Here is a 17,207-nt window from a genome sequence, read left to right as displayed (position 1 = left end):
AAAATAGCTGGGTGTGGTAGCACATGCCTATAGTCCCAGCTACTTGGAAGGCTGAATCAGGAGGATTGCTTGAGCCCAGGTGTTTGAGCTGCAATGCGCCATGGTCGCACTACTGCACCCCAGCCTAGGTGATAGAGCAAGATCCTGTTGCTAAAAAAAACACATCGATTCCATTTATATGCATCATTCCATTTATATGGCATTCTGGAAAAGACAACACTATAGTGTCAGAGATCAGAGTAGTCGTCGTGGAATGGAGTGGGAGGAGAAAAGTCATTGCAAAGAGGTATAAAGGAACTTTTTGAGTAATGGAAATATTCTGTGATTTTGGTGGTGGTTACACAACTATATACATTTGTAAAAATTTACAGAGCTATATATCTAAGAATGATGAATTCTGCTGCATGTAAATTATATCTCAATAAACCAACAAACAAAATACTGTCAACTCCAAGTGATGAAGAGAATGTGGAACAACTGGTACTGTCATTCACTGCTGGCAGGAATGGAAAATGGTACAACCACAGTGGAAAACGGCTTGACATTTTAAAAAATAAAGTTAAACATACATTGACCATAGACCCAACAATTCCACTCGTATCAAGAGAAATAAAAACACAGGTCCAAACAAACACTTATACATGAATGTTCATAGCAGCTTTATTCATAATAGCCCCAAACTGAAAACAACAAAATTTTCATAAATATCAACAGGTGAATGGATAAAAAAATTATGACATATCCATATAAAGAAATACAGCTCATCAATAAAAAATAATGAACTATTGATCCATCCAACACCATGGATTAATCTCAAAATACTATGCTGAATGAAAGAAGCCAGACACAAAGGGTACACAAAACAACATAAATTCTAGAATTTACAGAAAATTCCAGAAAATGCAAACTAATCTAAAGTGGTGGCGAGCAGATCAGTGGTTACTTGGGGTCAAGGGCAACTACAAAGAAGCACAAGGAAGCTTCTTGTCATGCTGGAAATGTTCTTGGTTGTATTAATACAACTATTTTTCACATACTATAGTAGTATTTTAATAAATAATTTTTTTAATAAATAATTTTTAATAGAAAAAACTAAAGCAAACAACTTCTAATTTGATTAAACATGAAAAAGTAACTCAGGTTTTATTTTCTTCTCAGTCACCTCCATGCTCAGAAGAGCTCAGAACATTTAATAATTATCATTCTTAATTCTCTACTCCCTGAAAAACAGTACGAGCCAGCAGCCAAAGGCACAAGTGCCCCAAGTCGTGTAATGAGTCAGCAAGAGCTAAAAGATCACTCCAGGTTTCCCGACTTTCATTTGGATATTGTCCTCATGCAGGCAGACTCCTCAAGTAGGCCTCCACAGTATAGTAACATCAATAATAGGAGTAATAATGATAGTTACTCTTATTTATCATGTGCTTACTAAATATAAGGCAACACAATTATATTGTCTTATTTAATGCTTACTCCAACATTATAAGCCTTATAAGTTATTTAAAATCTTCATTTTTATAGTCGAGGAAACCACATCTCAGAGGTCAAATTATTTGCCAAATGTCACAGCTAGTAACCCAAAGTCTGCCCAATTCCAAACTTCTTAACCATTATACTGCTCTGCCATACAGTATAGGACTCCTAGAATTTGTGGTTACAGAAACCCCATTTTCCTGATGCTTGAGGAGGTGAGGAAAAGAAGGAGACACTGGAAGTTTAACACACCAAGCAAGCAAGAGCTTTCTTTCTCCATACCTAAGGGGTTTGGAACACTGCTGAGCACTCAGCATTTAGAAGAGATTCCAAACACAGCTCTCTGCTAACCTACTGGGAACAGATCCTAAGTCCCTGGATTGATTGGGATCTTGCCTATATAACTAGTCTCCGCAGCCCATTTTTCTTTTCTACTGTGTACTCTTAGCAAGTGTTATAGTATAGAACATGAAAAGGGAACTTCAGAAGCTATTCTAGGAAAATGAGCTGTGCTTTTACACAAATGTTACCCAGAAGGTTTTCACACCCAAGTTCAATTTCATTTCATGTATAAGAATCCTTTAATCACATTTTAGAATGTAATACCATTTTTCCCTCTCTCTCCACATTCTCAGCAAGTTATATTACCCTCGAAAACAACAGACCAAAAAAGAAATGATCCTGGCTAATCAAGGAGGAGCTACTTTAAGAGATGAGAATGCCACAGATAAGGCTGTTTGGTTGTGTCTGAAATTGCTCCCTTTGTAGATCCTTCCTTCCTGATTCGCACCCTACAGAAGGCTCCTTCCTGGGTACCACTGCCTCAGAGAATCAGTCTTTCTGGACTGTACCGTTGCCTCCTCAACTCATGCACTCTGGCTTGCCTCTCACTGTAGTTATTTCTTTCATTCACAATTTTATTCCTGTCCAATCTTCATTTGCCCCCTTGGGACCTGACACTTCAGACTGTTCTTTTGGTTCTCTACCTTCACCGATGCTGTCTGGTTCCCCTTTACCTGTCAGTCCTACCTCATTTCTTTACCCATTTCTGGTTCTTGCCTAGAAGGAAGTGTTTTAACCTTCAGATTGGGGTTCTGGATTCTCTTTTTGGTCTTTGTTCTCCAGAGGTCTGTGCTTGTAACTGTGACTCCCAGGTAGATAATTCTCTTATAGCTAAGGGGGCTTCTTTCTTGGCAAACTAAGACGTGCCCCAGTTCCCTAAACCTGGACCTTCGTTGTCACTCTCTGCTGCCCTCCAGCGGCTATCAGCAGAATGTAGTAGTTAGAAATTAGTTCCAAGGCCTTTTCTTGACCTGTAAGTGTCCTCTAATAGGACGCTAGGCAGTGCAGTTAATGGAGAGGAGTGAGATTAGTCGTCAGAACCTTCACTGAAGGTTGAAGGCAGGCTTTCATTCAGCCAGCGCTACCACAGCAGCCTCTGATACCACTGCTACTCCCAGGGAAATTCATTAGTAATGACTCTCCTATCCTTTCTTCTGAAGATGTGAGTCACAGAAACTCACAAGTTTCAGGTTTGTGGATATCCATATTCATGCTGTGTGCTGAAGAAAGGGAGAAATCTCCTGAGTTCCTCCCTTACTTGGTTTATTGTGAGAAGCAGAGAGTAGTACAGTGCCTCAGGCTAACTCAGGCAGTAAAGTATCTCCAAGACTGTCTCACTTTACCTAGGTTTCTTATGATATAGCATGAGAGGATCAGCGATGCTGTCTATGGAATAAGGTAGCAATTACCAGGTGGCTTGCTATGCTATGCTTGTTAGCTCTTCACCCAAGAGCTGAAAAGGAATCAAACCCCGGCCTATGAAGTGACAGACTTTGCTATGAGGCTGTCTAGAGTGATGCTGGCATCATGCCCACATCAAAAGTTACAGTTATTATTCTACTGGAAAAAAGGAGTAGAAGGGTTGCTTCAGAATAGACCCACACTTCTGTAAAAGGTACTTCTAACACCTACTGGAAAGGATGTTCTGTCTTCTGGTGGAACCTTTAAGTGGTAGAGCCCTGACTCCAGGTTGAAGTAGAAAGTGCTGGACAACCAAGCTTTAGGTTAGACTCCCCATCTATCCCAAAACTGTGGCAATATGGGTTGACAATAACAATGGATACTCTTAGAATGGGAGGCCCAGGGGTCAGAAGGCCAAATCCAGTGAATTTTTCATGGGAAAATATGTCAAAAGCCTGATGTTTTGTCTTTATCCAAAAGTTTGTCAGTAACTACTTTTAACTGAAGGACCTTCACCCACTGCTTGTCTTCACATATCTGCCATTTATACGGTTTAAGGATCCAGACAGGGCCAACAGTGCGTGTCACTCATGAGCCAGCATTTCTAACACACAAATTGTCTAGAGGGAAGGGCTCTCAAAGAGGTCCAGAAGCTACCTCTCTACCAGGCACAGCTGTGCAAAGAACAAGTGTTTGGGGCTTACTTTGCTGCTAAGTGGGTATGCTTGCTCCCTGAAGAAAACCAAAGCCCCTGTAAAATACAGTTCATCAGGTCTTCCACCTTCTCTAAGACCCCTTCTCTATTAAAAAATAAATTAAAAAGGAGTCTACCTCTAATAAGACTACCATGGTCTCAATGTGGTTATCATCTACTACTAATAATATCGCCCCTCTTCTGGCTTCCAACCTCCCATAACAATTCCATGAATACTTTAGGAAATTAGACCTCTGAGATGCTAAAATGATTTCTGTAGTGAGAGGATAATGACTAGAAAATGGCCTTTCAAACTTGCTATAATGGCATGTGATCTATTAAATGTTGGTCTTTTGGCCGGGCGCGGTGGCTCACGCCTGTAATCCTAGCTCTCTGGGAGGCCGAGGCGGGCGGATTGTTTGAGCTCAGGAGTTCGAAACCAGCCTGAGCAAGAGCGAGACCCCGTCTCTACTAAAAATAGAAAGAAATTAATTGGACAACTAAAAATATATAGAGGCATAGTGGCGCATGCCTGTAGTCCCAGCTACTCGGGAGGCTGGGGCAGAAGGATCACTTCAGCCCAGGAGTTTGAGGTTGCTGTGAGCTAGGCTGATGCCACGGCACTCACTCTAGCCTGGGCAAAAGAGTGAGACTCTGTCTCAAAAAAAAAAAAAAAAATTTCGGTCTTTTCCTGGCTTTTAAATAACATCTTACATGTTTTTCTATACCAAAGAGTTATGTTCTATTTGGATATTATTTCATGAGATCCTGGTCTGCAAAAAATTAACTCTGTTAAATTAAAAAAGGCCCTGAGGTAGAATTTCTGAGCTCACCTCCTTCCCAGTTAAGAAGATAGTATGAAGTGAGATTAAAACCTCAGCGGTTCTAGAGTAGACTCTCCTCCAATTAACTGAGGGCATTTAGCAAATCCCAGAATTTGTAACATATTACTGGCAATTCCTTCCATTAATTTCCCTTGATGGCTCTAGTTACTCTAAGCAAAGTAAGGAGACATCCCTGGTTGGCAGAAGCTGCTGCAGCATCCCAGTAGCTAAAGATCTTAATTACCTGTGCCCTATCCTTGTATATGCTGATCCAGCCTTGGTTTATACAAAGTCAAAGGTCTAGTTCAGTGGAGTCTATTCTCAGAATATTTCTTTTTATATTTTTCACAGAACTAGTCCCAGAAGATATTAGCTAAGATATTTCTTAGGAATAGGAATTACTTCCTATCAGAGCCTCCTTTGATGTTGGAGGTATCACCCTGAAGGTTACAGGTGTGTGTCAAAACAACTTGGGTAAAACAATCTTATCAAAATAACCAGAAGTCTCTGCTTCCAAGGACCAAAGGACCACCTTTTGAAGTTGACCATCTTATTTATGCCACGCTGCCAAACCATAGCTTAAGTTCTTTTCTGAAAGCCTGTGTATCAGTGTACAGCAGACTTGACCTTGCCCTGGATATCTTGCCATTGAACTCTGCAGTGGTCCCTAAAACCAAACAATATGGCATCAATATAAAAACTCAAAATCTAGATAAAGTGGCATTCCCTTGAAGAACCAGGGCCACCTGGACACTATGGGAAGAACAGAATGTTGGAAAGGCCTGCTTTACAAGCGTGTAAGCTCCATGAAGAACCATGTTTTATTCACTGCATTATACCCACTGCCTATAACAGTGCTAGCAATAGTGTTGAATAAATGAATGAATACTTCCTGATTAGGGAGGTCTATATCTATATCCAAGTGCTTGCTATACCTATGTCAAGATATGGAATATGATCTTCAGACATTTACTGGCTCTGTATCAGCAAAGAGATCTGTGCAGGTGGTCCGACATATTACTATGTCCTCTTCTAACCACCAAATGACTTTGGGATATAATGATTCTGAATTTCATTTCTGATCTGCCCTCCCCACATATACATGTTACTATATGAGTGGTACAGATAATCTTTTCCAAGATAATGAGCTTTATGGCTGAAACCATTCCTTATAATCCCACCATCCACATCAGGCATAATAATGACATCTTCCAATTCCATGAGTTATCAAGCTATTTGATTTCTGACTCTGATGTAGAAGAGTCCCAGATTTACGGGCCATTATTCAAGATCATACATAACCCATCAACAGAATATTTCTACTGAGCATTTGGAGAATATTTCTACTGATAACATTACTGGACCATACACTTCACTGTTAGAGGGTTCTCAAACAACTCTTTCTATTTTCCTCTATGAAGAATATCTCTTTCATAAAAACTTTCTCCTACTATCTATGCCTACACTTCTCTTCTCCATCAAGACTCCTGGAAACTGCTCAATAAATACTTGGGGAAACTGCAGGCCACCCCCTAAAAAACTCAAGTTATGTTATAGCAGGTTCAGGACCAATATTAACTACATGTGAGGGACACCTTCCTGTTAACAGCTTAATGTTTGTTATGAAAAACAGAAGAGTGCAATCTCAGGCCTTCTGAGCTGTGGACCTGCTCTACCCCTACCCCAGCCGCCTATGAAGTCTCCTAGTTAGTGGATAGTTTAGACTGGTTAAGGTGAAACATTAAAAAATAAACCCTATGGATTATATATCATTTTGATATGTGCTGTATCAGAAAAAAAATTAGCTTTTGATACAAATGGATTCTCTACTGAGGATAAAATGCAAATAAATATTTGCATAAATATTTGCATTAAAAAAGTTAAGATTTCTCCATATGAGCCACAGCAGTCAAGCAAAGGGGGAATGTTCCCCTTAGGAACAACATAATGTTCATTAGACTGGGGCAATTTGATTTGAAAACCAAAATTTTATTGAATTGGATCATAACAGGATGAGAAGTAGGAGAGGCAGTTCTATATAGTTAGGTTCTTGAGTTGTTCTCAGGTTTCCCTAACTGGTGTTGACTAACTGAAGGTACTGGTTTTTACCTCTAAACTGCTAACAAGAATAGCAGCAGAATTTGTTCAACATCCCCAAAGAAATATGCAACTATTTCTCTTAGGTCCTATAGTTGTTTTTAAGGCAGGTTAAGCATCTGCAATGGAAATGCACTATGTTTACTTTAGACTGTAGGCTAGAAATTGGGGAATAACTGGCCCAGAGGGAATAGCAACAGCTCAATCTAAAAAAAGCCCTAGATATCTTGGGATGGCTTGCTGTATAAGAGTCGTTGCCAACAAGCTCCATTCAGGAGATCTGATGCAATGCCACAACCTAGTTCATTCAGCTTTATAAAAACTTAAGTATATATCGGAAGTAAATAACAGTTGGGGCCAAGGAACAGAAAATATTGTGATATTACTAAGGAAAAGAACATCCTGAAACCTTAGGTCAAACATGTAAGTGAACTGCCATAAATTAAATAAATAATGCAAATAATTATCTGGGGAAGTTAAAATGTCCTCAAAATGAACGTGAATTACAGAAATTTGAAATATTTCAAGGTAGACTCAATTAATGAATAGAAGGATAGACAAGACATAGAAAAAAAGGTACATAAGGAAGCTTACCAGCAAAACATAAGGAATAAATAAGAGAAATTGAGAAATGGGGACTTAAAGAGATTAGCCTAATATTTAAAAAAGACAGTCTAGATCCTAGTTAAACCAACACCTCCCCTGCCATGTTTTTAAACAAAACTTAAATCTGCCACTTTCTACTTATGAATTACTTTCTTCCTTCACCAATGCTTAACTTTCTTTCAGTTTAACTCTGTACCTTTTCCACGAAATATTTTATAACTATTCAGGACCACAAAGGCCTCTCCATTTCATGGTCTCTTTTTGTACTTATAGATAAAATCTTGCTCTTGATTTGTATTGTTTATATACATCTTATATCTCAATTAGAGTATAAATTGGAGTTTATTTCCTCATTTCTTGAATTTGAGTTGGCCTTGTGACTAGCTCTAACCAAAAGAATGTGGTGGAAGTGGTGGTTTGCTAGTTCCAAGTGTAGGCCTCAAGGAGTTTGCACATTTGCTCTTGCTCTCTTGGAACCCTGTCAAGAAGCCATGTGAATAAGCCTGGTTTAGGCTGTTGATGGATGAGCGATCACATGGATTAGAGAAGAGCAGGCCTAGACCAACCAGTCCCTAGCCAATCTAGCAATTAACCTCAAAGTATCAGTGAGACCAGCTGAACCTACCCTAAATCACTAATTGTAGAAATTTGAGCTTAATAAATGGTTCTTGTTTTAAGCCAATATGTTGCAGGATGATTTATTATGTGGCAAAAACTGCTGAAATAATTGAAACACACACAATGGTTTCATCCCTCTACTGTAATACTTATCACAGTATGCCTTATATATTAGAATCAAATATTTGTTCATCACCCCTTTGCTCTTGGAGGACAGAGATTATATTATATTTATTTGTGTATTCACATAGCACTTAGGTTGTGCTTTTTACTAATAGGCACTCAGAATTTGATAAAATAAATTGAAGTGAAAATTAAATTCTAGTTTTCATCAGCATTATCTACTTAATGTTTAACCATGGAAGAAAATCAGAAGCCATGGTACTATTAAATGATCAAATAAGTACTAAGAATCTACCATTGGTCCTGTTCATAAATGGTTCCCAATTATGAACCATTAAAGGCCCACAATTATTAGTACTTGCAATGTAAATGCTCTTCAAGATAGTCAATTAAATGAGCCCATAAAGTTGTCCTTCTCAAGATTTAGCATTAACCCAAATTTGAATTTTGATAGAAAGATACACATATATTTTATATTTGCTTGTGAAGTTGTACTGCAATCCTACTTTTATGAGCTTATAAATATAGAAAATATAAAATGTTAAAGGAGATTTTGATTTGTATTGTCTAATTCACATCATTATTAATAGCAGGTTTTCTAAACCCAGAAATCTGACAAATGAGATTTAACTCATTTGTACTTTAACTCTGAAGTGCTATACAAATGTAAAATATCATGAAAGCTTGTATATTCAAAATGTCATTTCTCTCTTTTCCTTAAGAAGTAGCAAGTGAGCATAGACAGGACAGGTGAGAAAGGATGAATAGTTTTGCTATCCACATATAATTTGCCTCCTAATGAAATTCTACAGCTTTTAAATGACACTCTGTCATTATAGTCTATACAAAGATGACTTCATCAAATATTCCATGTTTTGAGTATTTTTAAAATTATCATTCAATTGATACTGTCTGAAATTTTCTAAAACAAAAGAACATGAAAGCATGATCCGAATGAATATAAACTAGTGAGGCAAATATACTCAATGACAGTAAAAGAACATCCTTGCTCTGCTACACCTTGTTTCACGGGTGTATACCCTATAATTTGCCTCAACTTTAACTTACACCTTTAACTCAGGCCATTCCTGTTTAATGTTTTTATCTTCAACTTACAACAGGCATAATAATTAAAGCAGTTAGTAAGCTAGATAACTGAATAAAGACCTAAAAAGGTTTAGACTGGCCATTTAGAATTTAAAAATCTGTGTTGTTAATAATGTGTCTGAAAGAAAAATATGGACCAGTGAGAGTAGTCTCCAGTTTCGGTCCATTAAATCAACCATATAAGGACTAGATGAGGAATAGGTAACAATGTTACATGTGAAAAACCCTAGCAAATAGGAAGCTCAATAAATGAAGAATAGAAAGCCTATTTCCCCAGATTAGGGGTGCATTAATAAAAAAATTTAAAGATTCAAAGGGTCATTGTTAAACGAGACAGATTTTAGCCAACTTAACAAATATCTTTCTAATAATCATATTGTCCTAAGGTGGAACTTGCTGCTTTGGGACAATGAGTTCTCCTAAGGAAGGATATTCAAGCATAGTCTGGGATGATGTACAAGGATTTAAGTATCAAGCCAAAGGTTATACTACATGATTTTTAAGATTAGCCTCAACCCCAAAATTCAAAAATTCTGCTTTAGGATTCTAAAGAATACATGCAAAAAGGACACTTAATCATATCTCATTCAATGTAAAGATAACGCCTCCAAAAATACACTCCCAGGCTTTCTATTTATAGTTTGAGCAACTCTGTAGTTCAGAAGTCTCCTTTTAAAAAGGTGACTACTCTAAATATGCTCTGGCAATGACTAAGATGAACTGCAAAGAAATAAATATTTTCAGCATTGGATGTGGAAAGATCATTATTCACAATGATTCAACCTACCTAAGACTTGATAATAATGTGCTACAGACCAAAAGCTAAGGAAGTTTTCCAAATGATCTATGTTAGAAGTTTCCCTTTAAGCTGCTTTAATAGAGACAGATATAAGTAGAAATTAGATGGTAGACTCAATAGGGAGAGGCATACTTTTTCATTATCAGTAAAATTTTGGAGTTTTGGTTTCTACCATCAAAACATTATAAAAGTAACTCTGGGAACAGAAATGTAATAGAAAATAGGAACTTAAAGCGTAAACAACAGTGCTGAGAGCTCACAAGTACTTGAGCATTCATCCCCAGCTCAGATCCACCTTATTTTGGCTGTGCTTTCTAACTTATTCCCTTAGTTAACATTTTCTGTGAACACTAGTTGCTTTCCATAGGGACCAAAACCACAAACTAGAGAGAATGACCACACTTCCTTTTCATGAATAGCTAGAACAGAAAAATTTTTGCTTGGATGTGTTTCTCCAATGAAATTTGATTTCTGCTTTCCAAGAAAAGTCTCTGAGAAGAAGGCAGGGGGAAATCCAACAGATATCACCCCACGAAACCCTAAAGAAAAAATCCCAAAATTTCAATCTAGGGGTTAAAACCCAAATGTCTCAGTTGAGTTGCTAAATCTACAGGTGGAAGGTCTTATGTGTGGGAAGAGATACTCAATTCCATTTGTGATCATCCTGGGAAAGCCTTTATGTGTAAGAGAACCCCCACTCTGGCCCCCAAATATTAAGTTGACACACGTTTCTGGGACACAGCCTGAATCCTCAAACTTTGGCAGGTCTATAGAGACACAATTTTCTGTTTTCTGCTTAACAGGCTTTCCAGAATTGTCATCAGATGACAGATTACACCATCCATCCGCAAGGATTCAGGGGTAGCTCAGGCCATCCATTATGGGTTAAAAGCTGTTCCAGCATGAATCAAGTCACAGTGGTAAGGACTACTGATACAAGGGGTCCTACAGCTTTAAGAAATACCCTGGGCATCTAAAAGTTTTCAGAATGCAAACTATGTCAGCTCTGAAAACAAGAGGCACTGCATCATTATGGCAGGAGAAACAAAGCCAGCCCCCTTTTAAAAACAGACAAAAAAAAGATTGTTTTAATAGGAGAGAAGCATCAGTCATTGATTCTTACTTCATTCACACTTTCTATCCAACCCCATCCATCTTCAGAGTGAAGAGATGACAGAGCCCGGTTAACTCTCTCCCTCATTGAGCCCCCGCCCATTCTGCTCCAGTATATCCAAACCACCAAGGCCTACCAACCCACCCATTTCAATCTGCAAGAAACAGCCCTATAGAATGGCTCTTTCTATCTAACGGACTTGCCAAAGCTCAGGTATGCCTAAGTACCAACTTTCATTACGTTACTTTAATAGGCTTAGCATGACTGGTAGGGCCTTTGCTAAACATCTTCAAAAACGAACATTTGGTCACTCATGGCTGACCACATTCTACAAAGGAGGAGATGGGAAGACTTAAGGCAGCAGGAAAAAGTCAACAAACCAAACCAACAATCCAGAATATAAAATGTTTCATTTTTCTTAAAAGCTACTGGCCACATTATCTGCAAATAAAAGTTCTCCTAGCAGGCAGTCTCTGCATCAGTGCACCTGCTTAGCATTGGTTTGCTGAGTTATCTTTTTGCTGTGTCTACAGAAGCCAACTACAGCACAATGGGTCACATCACTTGAGGGTCACTTGAGTCCCTCTACTCTCTGTGTCCCTCCTCCCACCCCCTGCCTTTCCTTCTACCCACAAAACCTTTAACTCCACCATAGCTAAGGATCCCAGATAGCTAAATAAAAGAGGTGGCCTCAAACACAGGGAAAAACCCTTAGGTCTCCAGTGTGAATCGCCAATGCCAATCCCCCTCCCCTCCCCTTTTCCTTAAGACCTGATGGTCTTCAGTCACACATCTTAAAAGAAAAACAAAAAACAAAAACACAAAGACTTACTTGTCTCAAGTCGATGAAGGCCAACTGCAGCGTGTCCTCCTGGAACCCAGGCACCGGGCCGGATCTGGCAAACTCTGTGGGAAAGAAAAGAGGATAAAAAGCGCCTTTAACTAACCATGGACAGGGAGATTGGCAGACGGATGACAGGGAAGACAAGAGAGGCTGGGGGAGAGGAGGACCAAGCTTCTAAGGAGTCATGTCTCTCTCCCTTCAGCTTCTTTGTTTGCCCTTCAAAATTCGTGTCATCAAAACACCATTAATTCCAGCATCCTGACAGCAAGGAAACTGTACTAATTCGACCTGAAATTTATTCCCATGAGCCGCGCTGGGCTTCAGGGTATTTGTTTTGTGAATGGACAAACAACTTGCAAAGGAGGAGGGAGTGGGGGAGAGAAAAAAGTTTTTCCTCCCAACACAATAAAATCTTCAGCTGTGAAACTCTTTTCAGTTCCGAAAGCTATTTATATTTTAGATCGCTGAAGGAATTTTCTAATTTCACGCTTGTCACCTCATTCCCCAAGCATTTATCAAAAAATATTCCCTGCCACATCATTAATTATTCCCTCACTGATTATTTGTATTATCTCATGAGTGCATTATTGCCAACACACATACACACACGCGCGTGCACGCGCGCGCACACACACACACACACACACACACACGCACACACACACACACACACACACTCCGTAGCAGCAAATGCTGCACTGATCCAGAACTTGGCTTTTGAGCAAAGGAGCATTTGCAGATATGAAAAGGCCCATCTGAATAAATCTCACTATAAAACTTAGAGAATATTTGCACATGTCTGTCCTTCTAGTGTATTCTTTGTCCTTGACTTCTACTTCCATTCTACTCTGAAAAATTCTTTCTTTTCCTCCCTCTACCCCAATTTAGTATTACGTCGAATGCTATTTGCAATTTACAGTGGCGCCTTGGGTCCATGCTCAGTTTATGACTATGGCTTCTACATTGTTAACAAGAAGATAACCGCACAAGGCTATAGGGACAAAAACTAGTAACAGTTAAGAATGTCAAGTTTTATTGTCCCTGGGCCCTGCTTATTATGAAATCAAAAGGTCTTAAGTTCCCTAATCACATACATACAGAACAATTTCAAAAACTAGATAGTTACTATGTCTTCAATTCTCTTGGTGTAGCCAATATCCTATCTACTATTTACATCTAAAACAACTCAAATGTCTGTTCAAAGCAAATATGAAAAGAAATGTTTTCATTTCATTTGTATTTTTCTCCAGGATTATATTTAGGGACTACAGAGTTTTGGTATCATATTCTTCTTTTGAAATTAAATAAAATCCATGAAGATATTTGCATGTATGTCTGGACAATCACTTCCAATAGTTAATAGCTGGATAGACTCAAATGAAAATTTGTGAACAATGATAGGAATTTCTGTTCTTTAAAAATATTTTTCATCTGAGGGCTTCTTAGACATAACAGGGTTTCATAAAATCCTTGTCCCACTTTTAAAAATAATGCCAACAACTTAGATTGCAAGGATTATGGGAACAGTATATGAAATGAAATTTAAAGCAATTTCTTAAACTAATTAAAATATAGCACAAATGTATTAAATAATTATATGTGAAATTATTATTGTAGACATTTCAAATAAAAATGATTCATAAATGGAAAGAGATAAACTATATAGCATGATTAGTAGTACTAAAGTTTCTATTTGATTTGAGAAGAACATTCAAATGTCATTTATAAATTCTTTCATATGTAGCCCAAGTGATAAAAGTTTTAAAAGAGGAAAATTCTAAAACTGTACAAATACTTGATGAAAGCCATGCTAATAGAAAGCTTGATATACTCCATCTTTCATATCTACTACAATAGCCATTATCTGTGATAACCTCATATACAGGAGCTATTTGAGTCAAATGCACAATTTGGCCATACTATGTTCCTGTTAATAGTAGTTCTTTGAATTATAGCTACAGCCACTCTTTGACAGCCCTGATTGTTAGGTGGTCAGCTTAATTATGCTTTCCATGCTTGATGGTTTATTCCATGGTTGATAGATTATCAACATCAATATTGCATGGCTCAAGGCTATGCTGAAGCATTTGAAGCATTTGAAGTCCTCTTTGTCAGTAGGAACACTAATTGAATCAAAATGCAGCAACTATCAACATGTTCTGCTGTCCTATATATGTCCAGCTCAACAGAATTATCCTCAGATACACAGTTGGAATGCTTGGGAGCTGGCTACACATTCCTGAATCTCCTTATTGGGTGTGATCCTTGGGGCTAATAGATGAAGCTGATGAAACCATTTAGGAATCTGGATGTGATGCATATTTAGTTGTTAGAGTCACTTTATAAACCTCATTTTTATGACACACTGAATCTTCCAGGTTCCCAAAGGATATGATGCCCTTTTAGATTTGATTTCTCCTTTTATATATCAGGAAATCAAAGAATGACAATTGCATCAGGTATGACAAAGTAAAGAGATTAATTTTATGTACAGCTTATGAAAATGTCTAAATAATATATGTTCAACTTCATATTTGTGTTTTTCTCATTGCTTTATGCATATAATTCTTCTTTTCCCATGTAGACAGTAAACTCCCTACAGATTATTATAGGACTATCACATAAAACCTAATAAGTATTCAAAATAGCAGATGCTCAACAAATATGGTGTTTTAATTAAATAAGTTGCACAAATAGCAAGATTCATTAATCACATATACTCTTCACTGCCAATGAAAATCTCTGGATTGCGATAAGTAAAGAGCCCTTAATGTGAGTATCAATAAGCAGGCTTTAGGAATTCATGAGCTCCCTAAAATTATAAATTACATGCACAATGATTAAGGGCATGGGCTTTGGGGTCATAAAAATCAGAGTATGAGCCCCGGCTCTCCACTTACTAGTTCAGGTACTTACACAAGTTACTTGATCTTTTTAAGTTCAGAATCTTTATCTCAAAAATGAGAATAAGAGAGCATTCCTTATAGTGCTGCTATGAGGATTAAACGAAATAACACATGCAAAGCAGTTGGCAGAGTGCCCAGCATATTATAATTGATTATCATTATAATTAGTTTTTGTATAAATATGCATTTCTTTGCAAAGATGGCTTATAGCTTTCACTGAATTCTCAGAGGGTCGGTGACCCAAAAAAGGTCAAAACCACTGTTCTTTATCAAGGACAAAAATTAGAAGAAAATCAGCTATCATTCAGCGACGAGTCAGTAAATTGGCAAGGCAAATTTATTTATAGACAAATATTTAATTGCTTCATTTAAAGGAAGTTACTAGTGTGTTAGCCACAGAACAGTAATTTTCAATAACATTATCAAAAAATTTAATAAATGCATAAAATAGCTCTCCTATAACTTCGTGACTCAATGAATCCTTATGAACATGATTGTCCTCTTAGAGTCAACTTTTTAAATATATGAAAAATGGTAATAGCATGAGAAAGTGTGAATACTTCAAAAAATAAAACAGGAATTTATATATATTCTCATTTTGACTATATAAAATATAGTATGCACAGATATGACAGCAAGCACTCACTTCATAATGTTAACCAAGGCTACCTCAGAGAAGAAGATTGTAAGAGTGTTTTTTTCTTCTTTATATATTATAAACTTTAAAAATGAATACAAACCACTTTTATAACCTGAGAAAAGGAAACTGAAGAAGATACACACACACACACACACACACGCACATTAGTGGTGTGCTGATGTAGCAGTACTTTCTCTAGTGACGAGAGACATAATTTGTTCGAGATTTAGCATTATAGGCAACTGGGATAGGTCTGCACACCCAAATTCTCAGATGATGCTTGATAGAGAGGAGGAAAACCACACATGAAAGAGGGGTGAGAGGCTCCTAGCTTCATGTAATATGCTGATACATCCACAAATTGATTACATGTACATACAAGAAGCCTCCCTTTAGAATCATCAATAAAAACCTTCCTTCTTTTGATATCATAAAAAGGGGTAAATACATGCAATTGTGGCTAAGTAGAACCAATGAATACATGGGCCATAATGGACAAGTCCCTTTGTCGGGACAAGTCCACAAAGGGACTTGTCTTTGGATTCCAGGATCCATACTAGGTTTTCATTCTCTAAGTGATTCAAACTATTAATAGCGCCAAAGTTTCCAAAGAATCGGTAGGGAAATCAAGGTGCTTGTTCCACTAACACAGAACCACACCTTACCTTTGACCAACTCCTGTTACTTGGGGACTGAATCAAAGTTCCAGAGAGGCTGGCAAGGTGGCTTCCTCTTGCAAAACTTGTTCAGCTTCCTAGAGCCTCTGACCAGTACCAATTCACTCTCCAGAAAGCTTGGCTTTCCCCTGCAGCCCTACCCTGCCCTTGTCCAATCATGCATGGTAGGGACTCACAGAATCTAAGCTGGTATCAGGGCCTGACTCCAAGATCCAATTTGCAAATGTGCAAAATCCAGTGAGGAAATTGCCAACTCACTGAAGTTTATGAAGGAAATATTTTCATTTAAAAAAATTAAAAGGCCTGTAATCCCTAGCTGCTTGGGAGGCTGAGGCAGAAGGATTGCTTGAGCCAGGAGTTCGAGGTTACAGTGAGCTATGATTGTGCCACTGTAATCCAGCCTGGGTGAGAGTGAGACCCTGTCTCAAAGAAAAAAAAATTAAAAGGAGGTGTACAAAATTACAGGAAAGAAAGCATATGGTCAGTAAAGGTATGAGAGGAGAAAGAAAATCACTAATATCCAACAACCCTTCACATTTTCATACATACATAAATCTATGAGATGTGGTAATCATTTTTAAAACAATATTAATTTTTCAAAAATATGCTTAAAATGTACATTTTTAATAATCTTCACATTATAATGAAATAAAGTAACCAAAGGGGAAAAAGAAAGGACTCCACTAATTTCAAAAATACTTTCTAGACTTCTTGAAGGATAATCTTAAAATTAAGAAACTCTGTCACTTAGAGGGGGAAAGAAAAAAATTTTTTTAACTTTAATTTTCTGGTACATTCACATGCAGCTGAAGAAAACAAAATACATAAAAGAGCACAGAATACTAAATTAGAATAAACTGGTAGAGTTAGAGTTAGAAGGGGCTTTGAGAAGTCACAATGACTGCATTAGTCTGTAATTTATATTTATAGATAGAACATTTG

At 37.6% G+C, this 17,207-nt stretch overlaps 1 protein-coding gene across 1 annotated transcript in view; it reads right to left on the bottom strand.

Annotated features, from left to right (window-relative positions):
• EXOC6B (exocyst complex component 6B) overlaps positions 1 to 17,207 on the bottom strand; it is a 595,194-nt gene that overhangs the window by 128,397 nt on the left and 449,590 nt on the right. The window contains exon 20 of the mRNA XM_012646509.1: positions 12,031 to 12,104. Within this exon, the coding sequence (XP_012501963.1) occupies positions 12,031 to 12,104 (74 nt within the window). The remainder of the gene's footprint in view (positions 1 to 12,030; positions 12,105 to 17,207) is intronic.

This window comes from Propithecus coquereli, unplaced genomic scaffold (genome assembly GCF_000956105.1).
Source record: "Propithecus coquereli isolate 6110/MARCELLA unplaced genomic scaffold, Pcoq_1.0 Scaffold243, whole genome shotgun sequence".
NCBI classification, from domain to species: Eukaryota; Metazoa; Chordata; class Mammalia; order Primates; family Indriidae; genus Propithecus; species Propithecus coquereli.
Note: the sequence above shows the minus strand (reverse complement) of the source record. Positions and strands in the feature narration are given on the sequence as shown.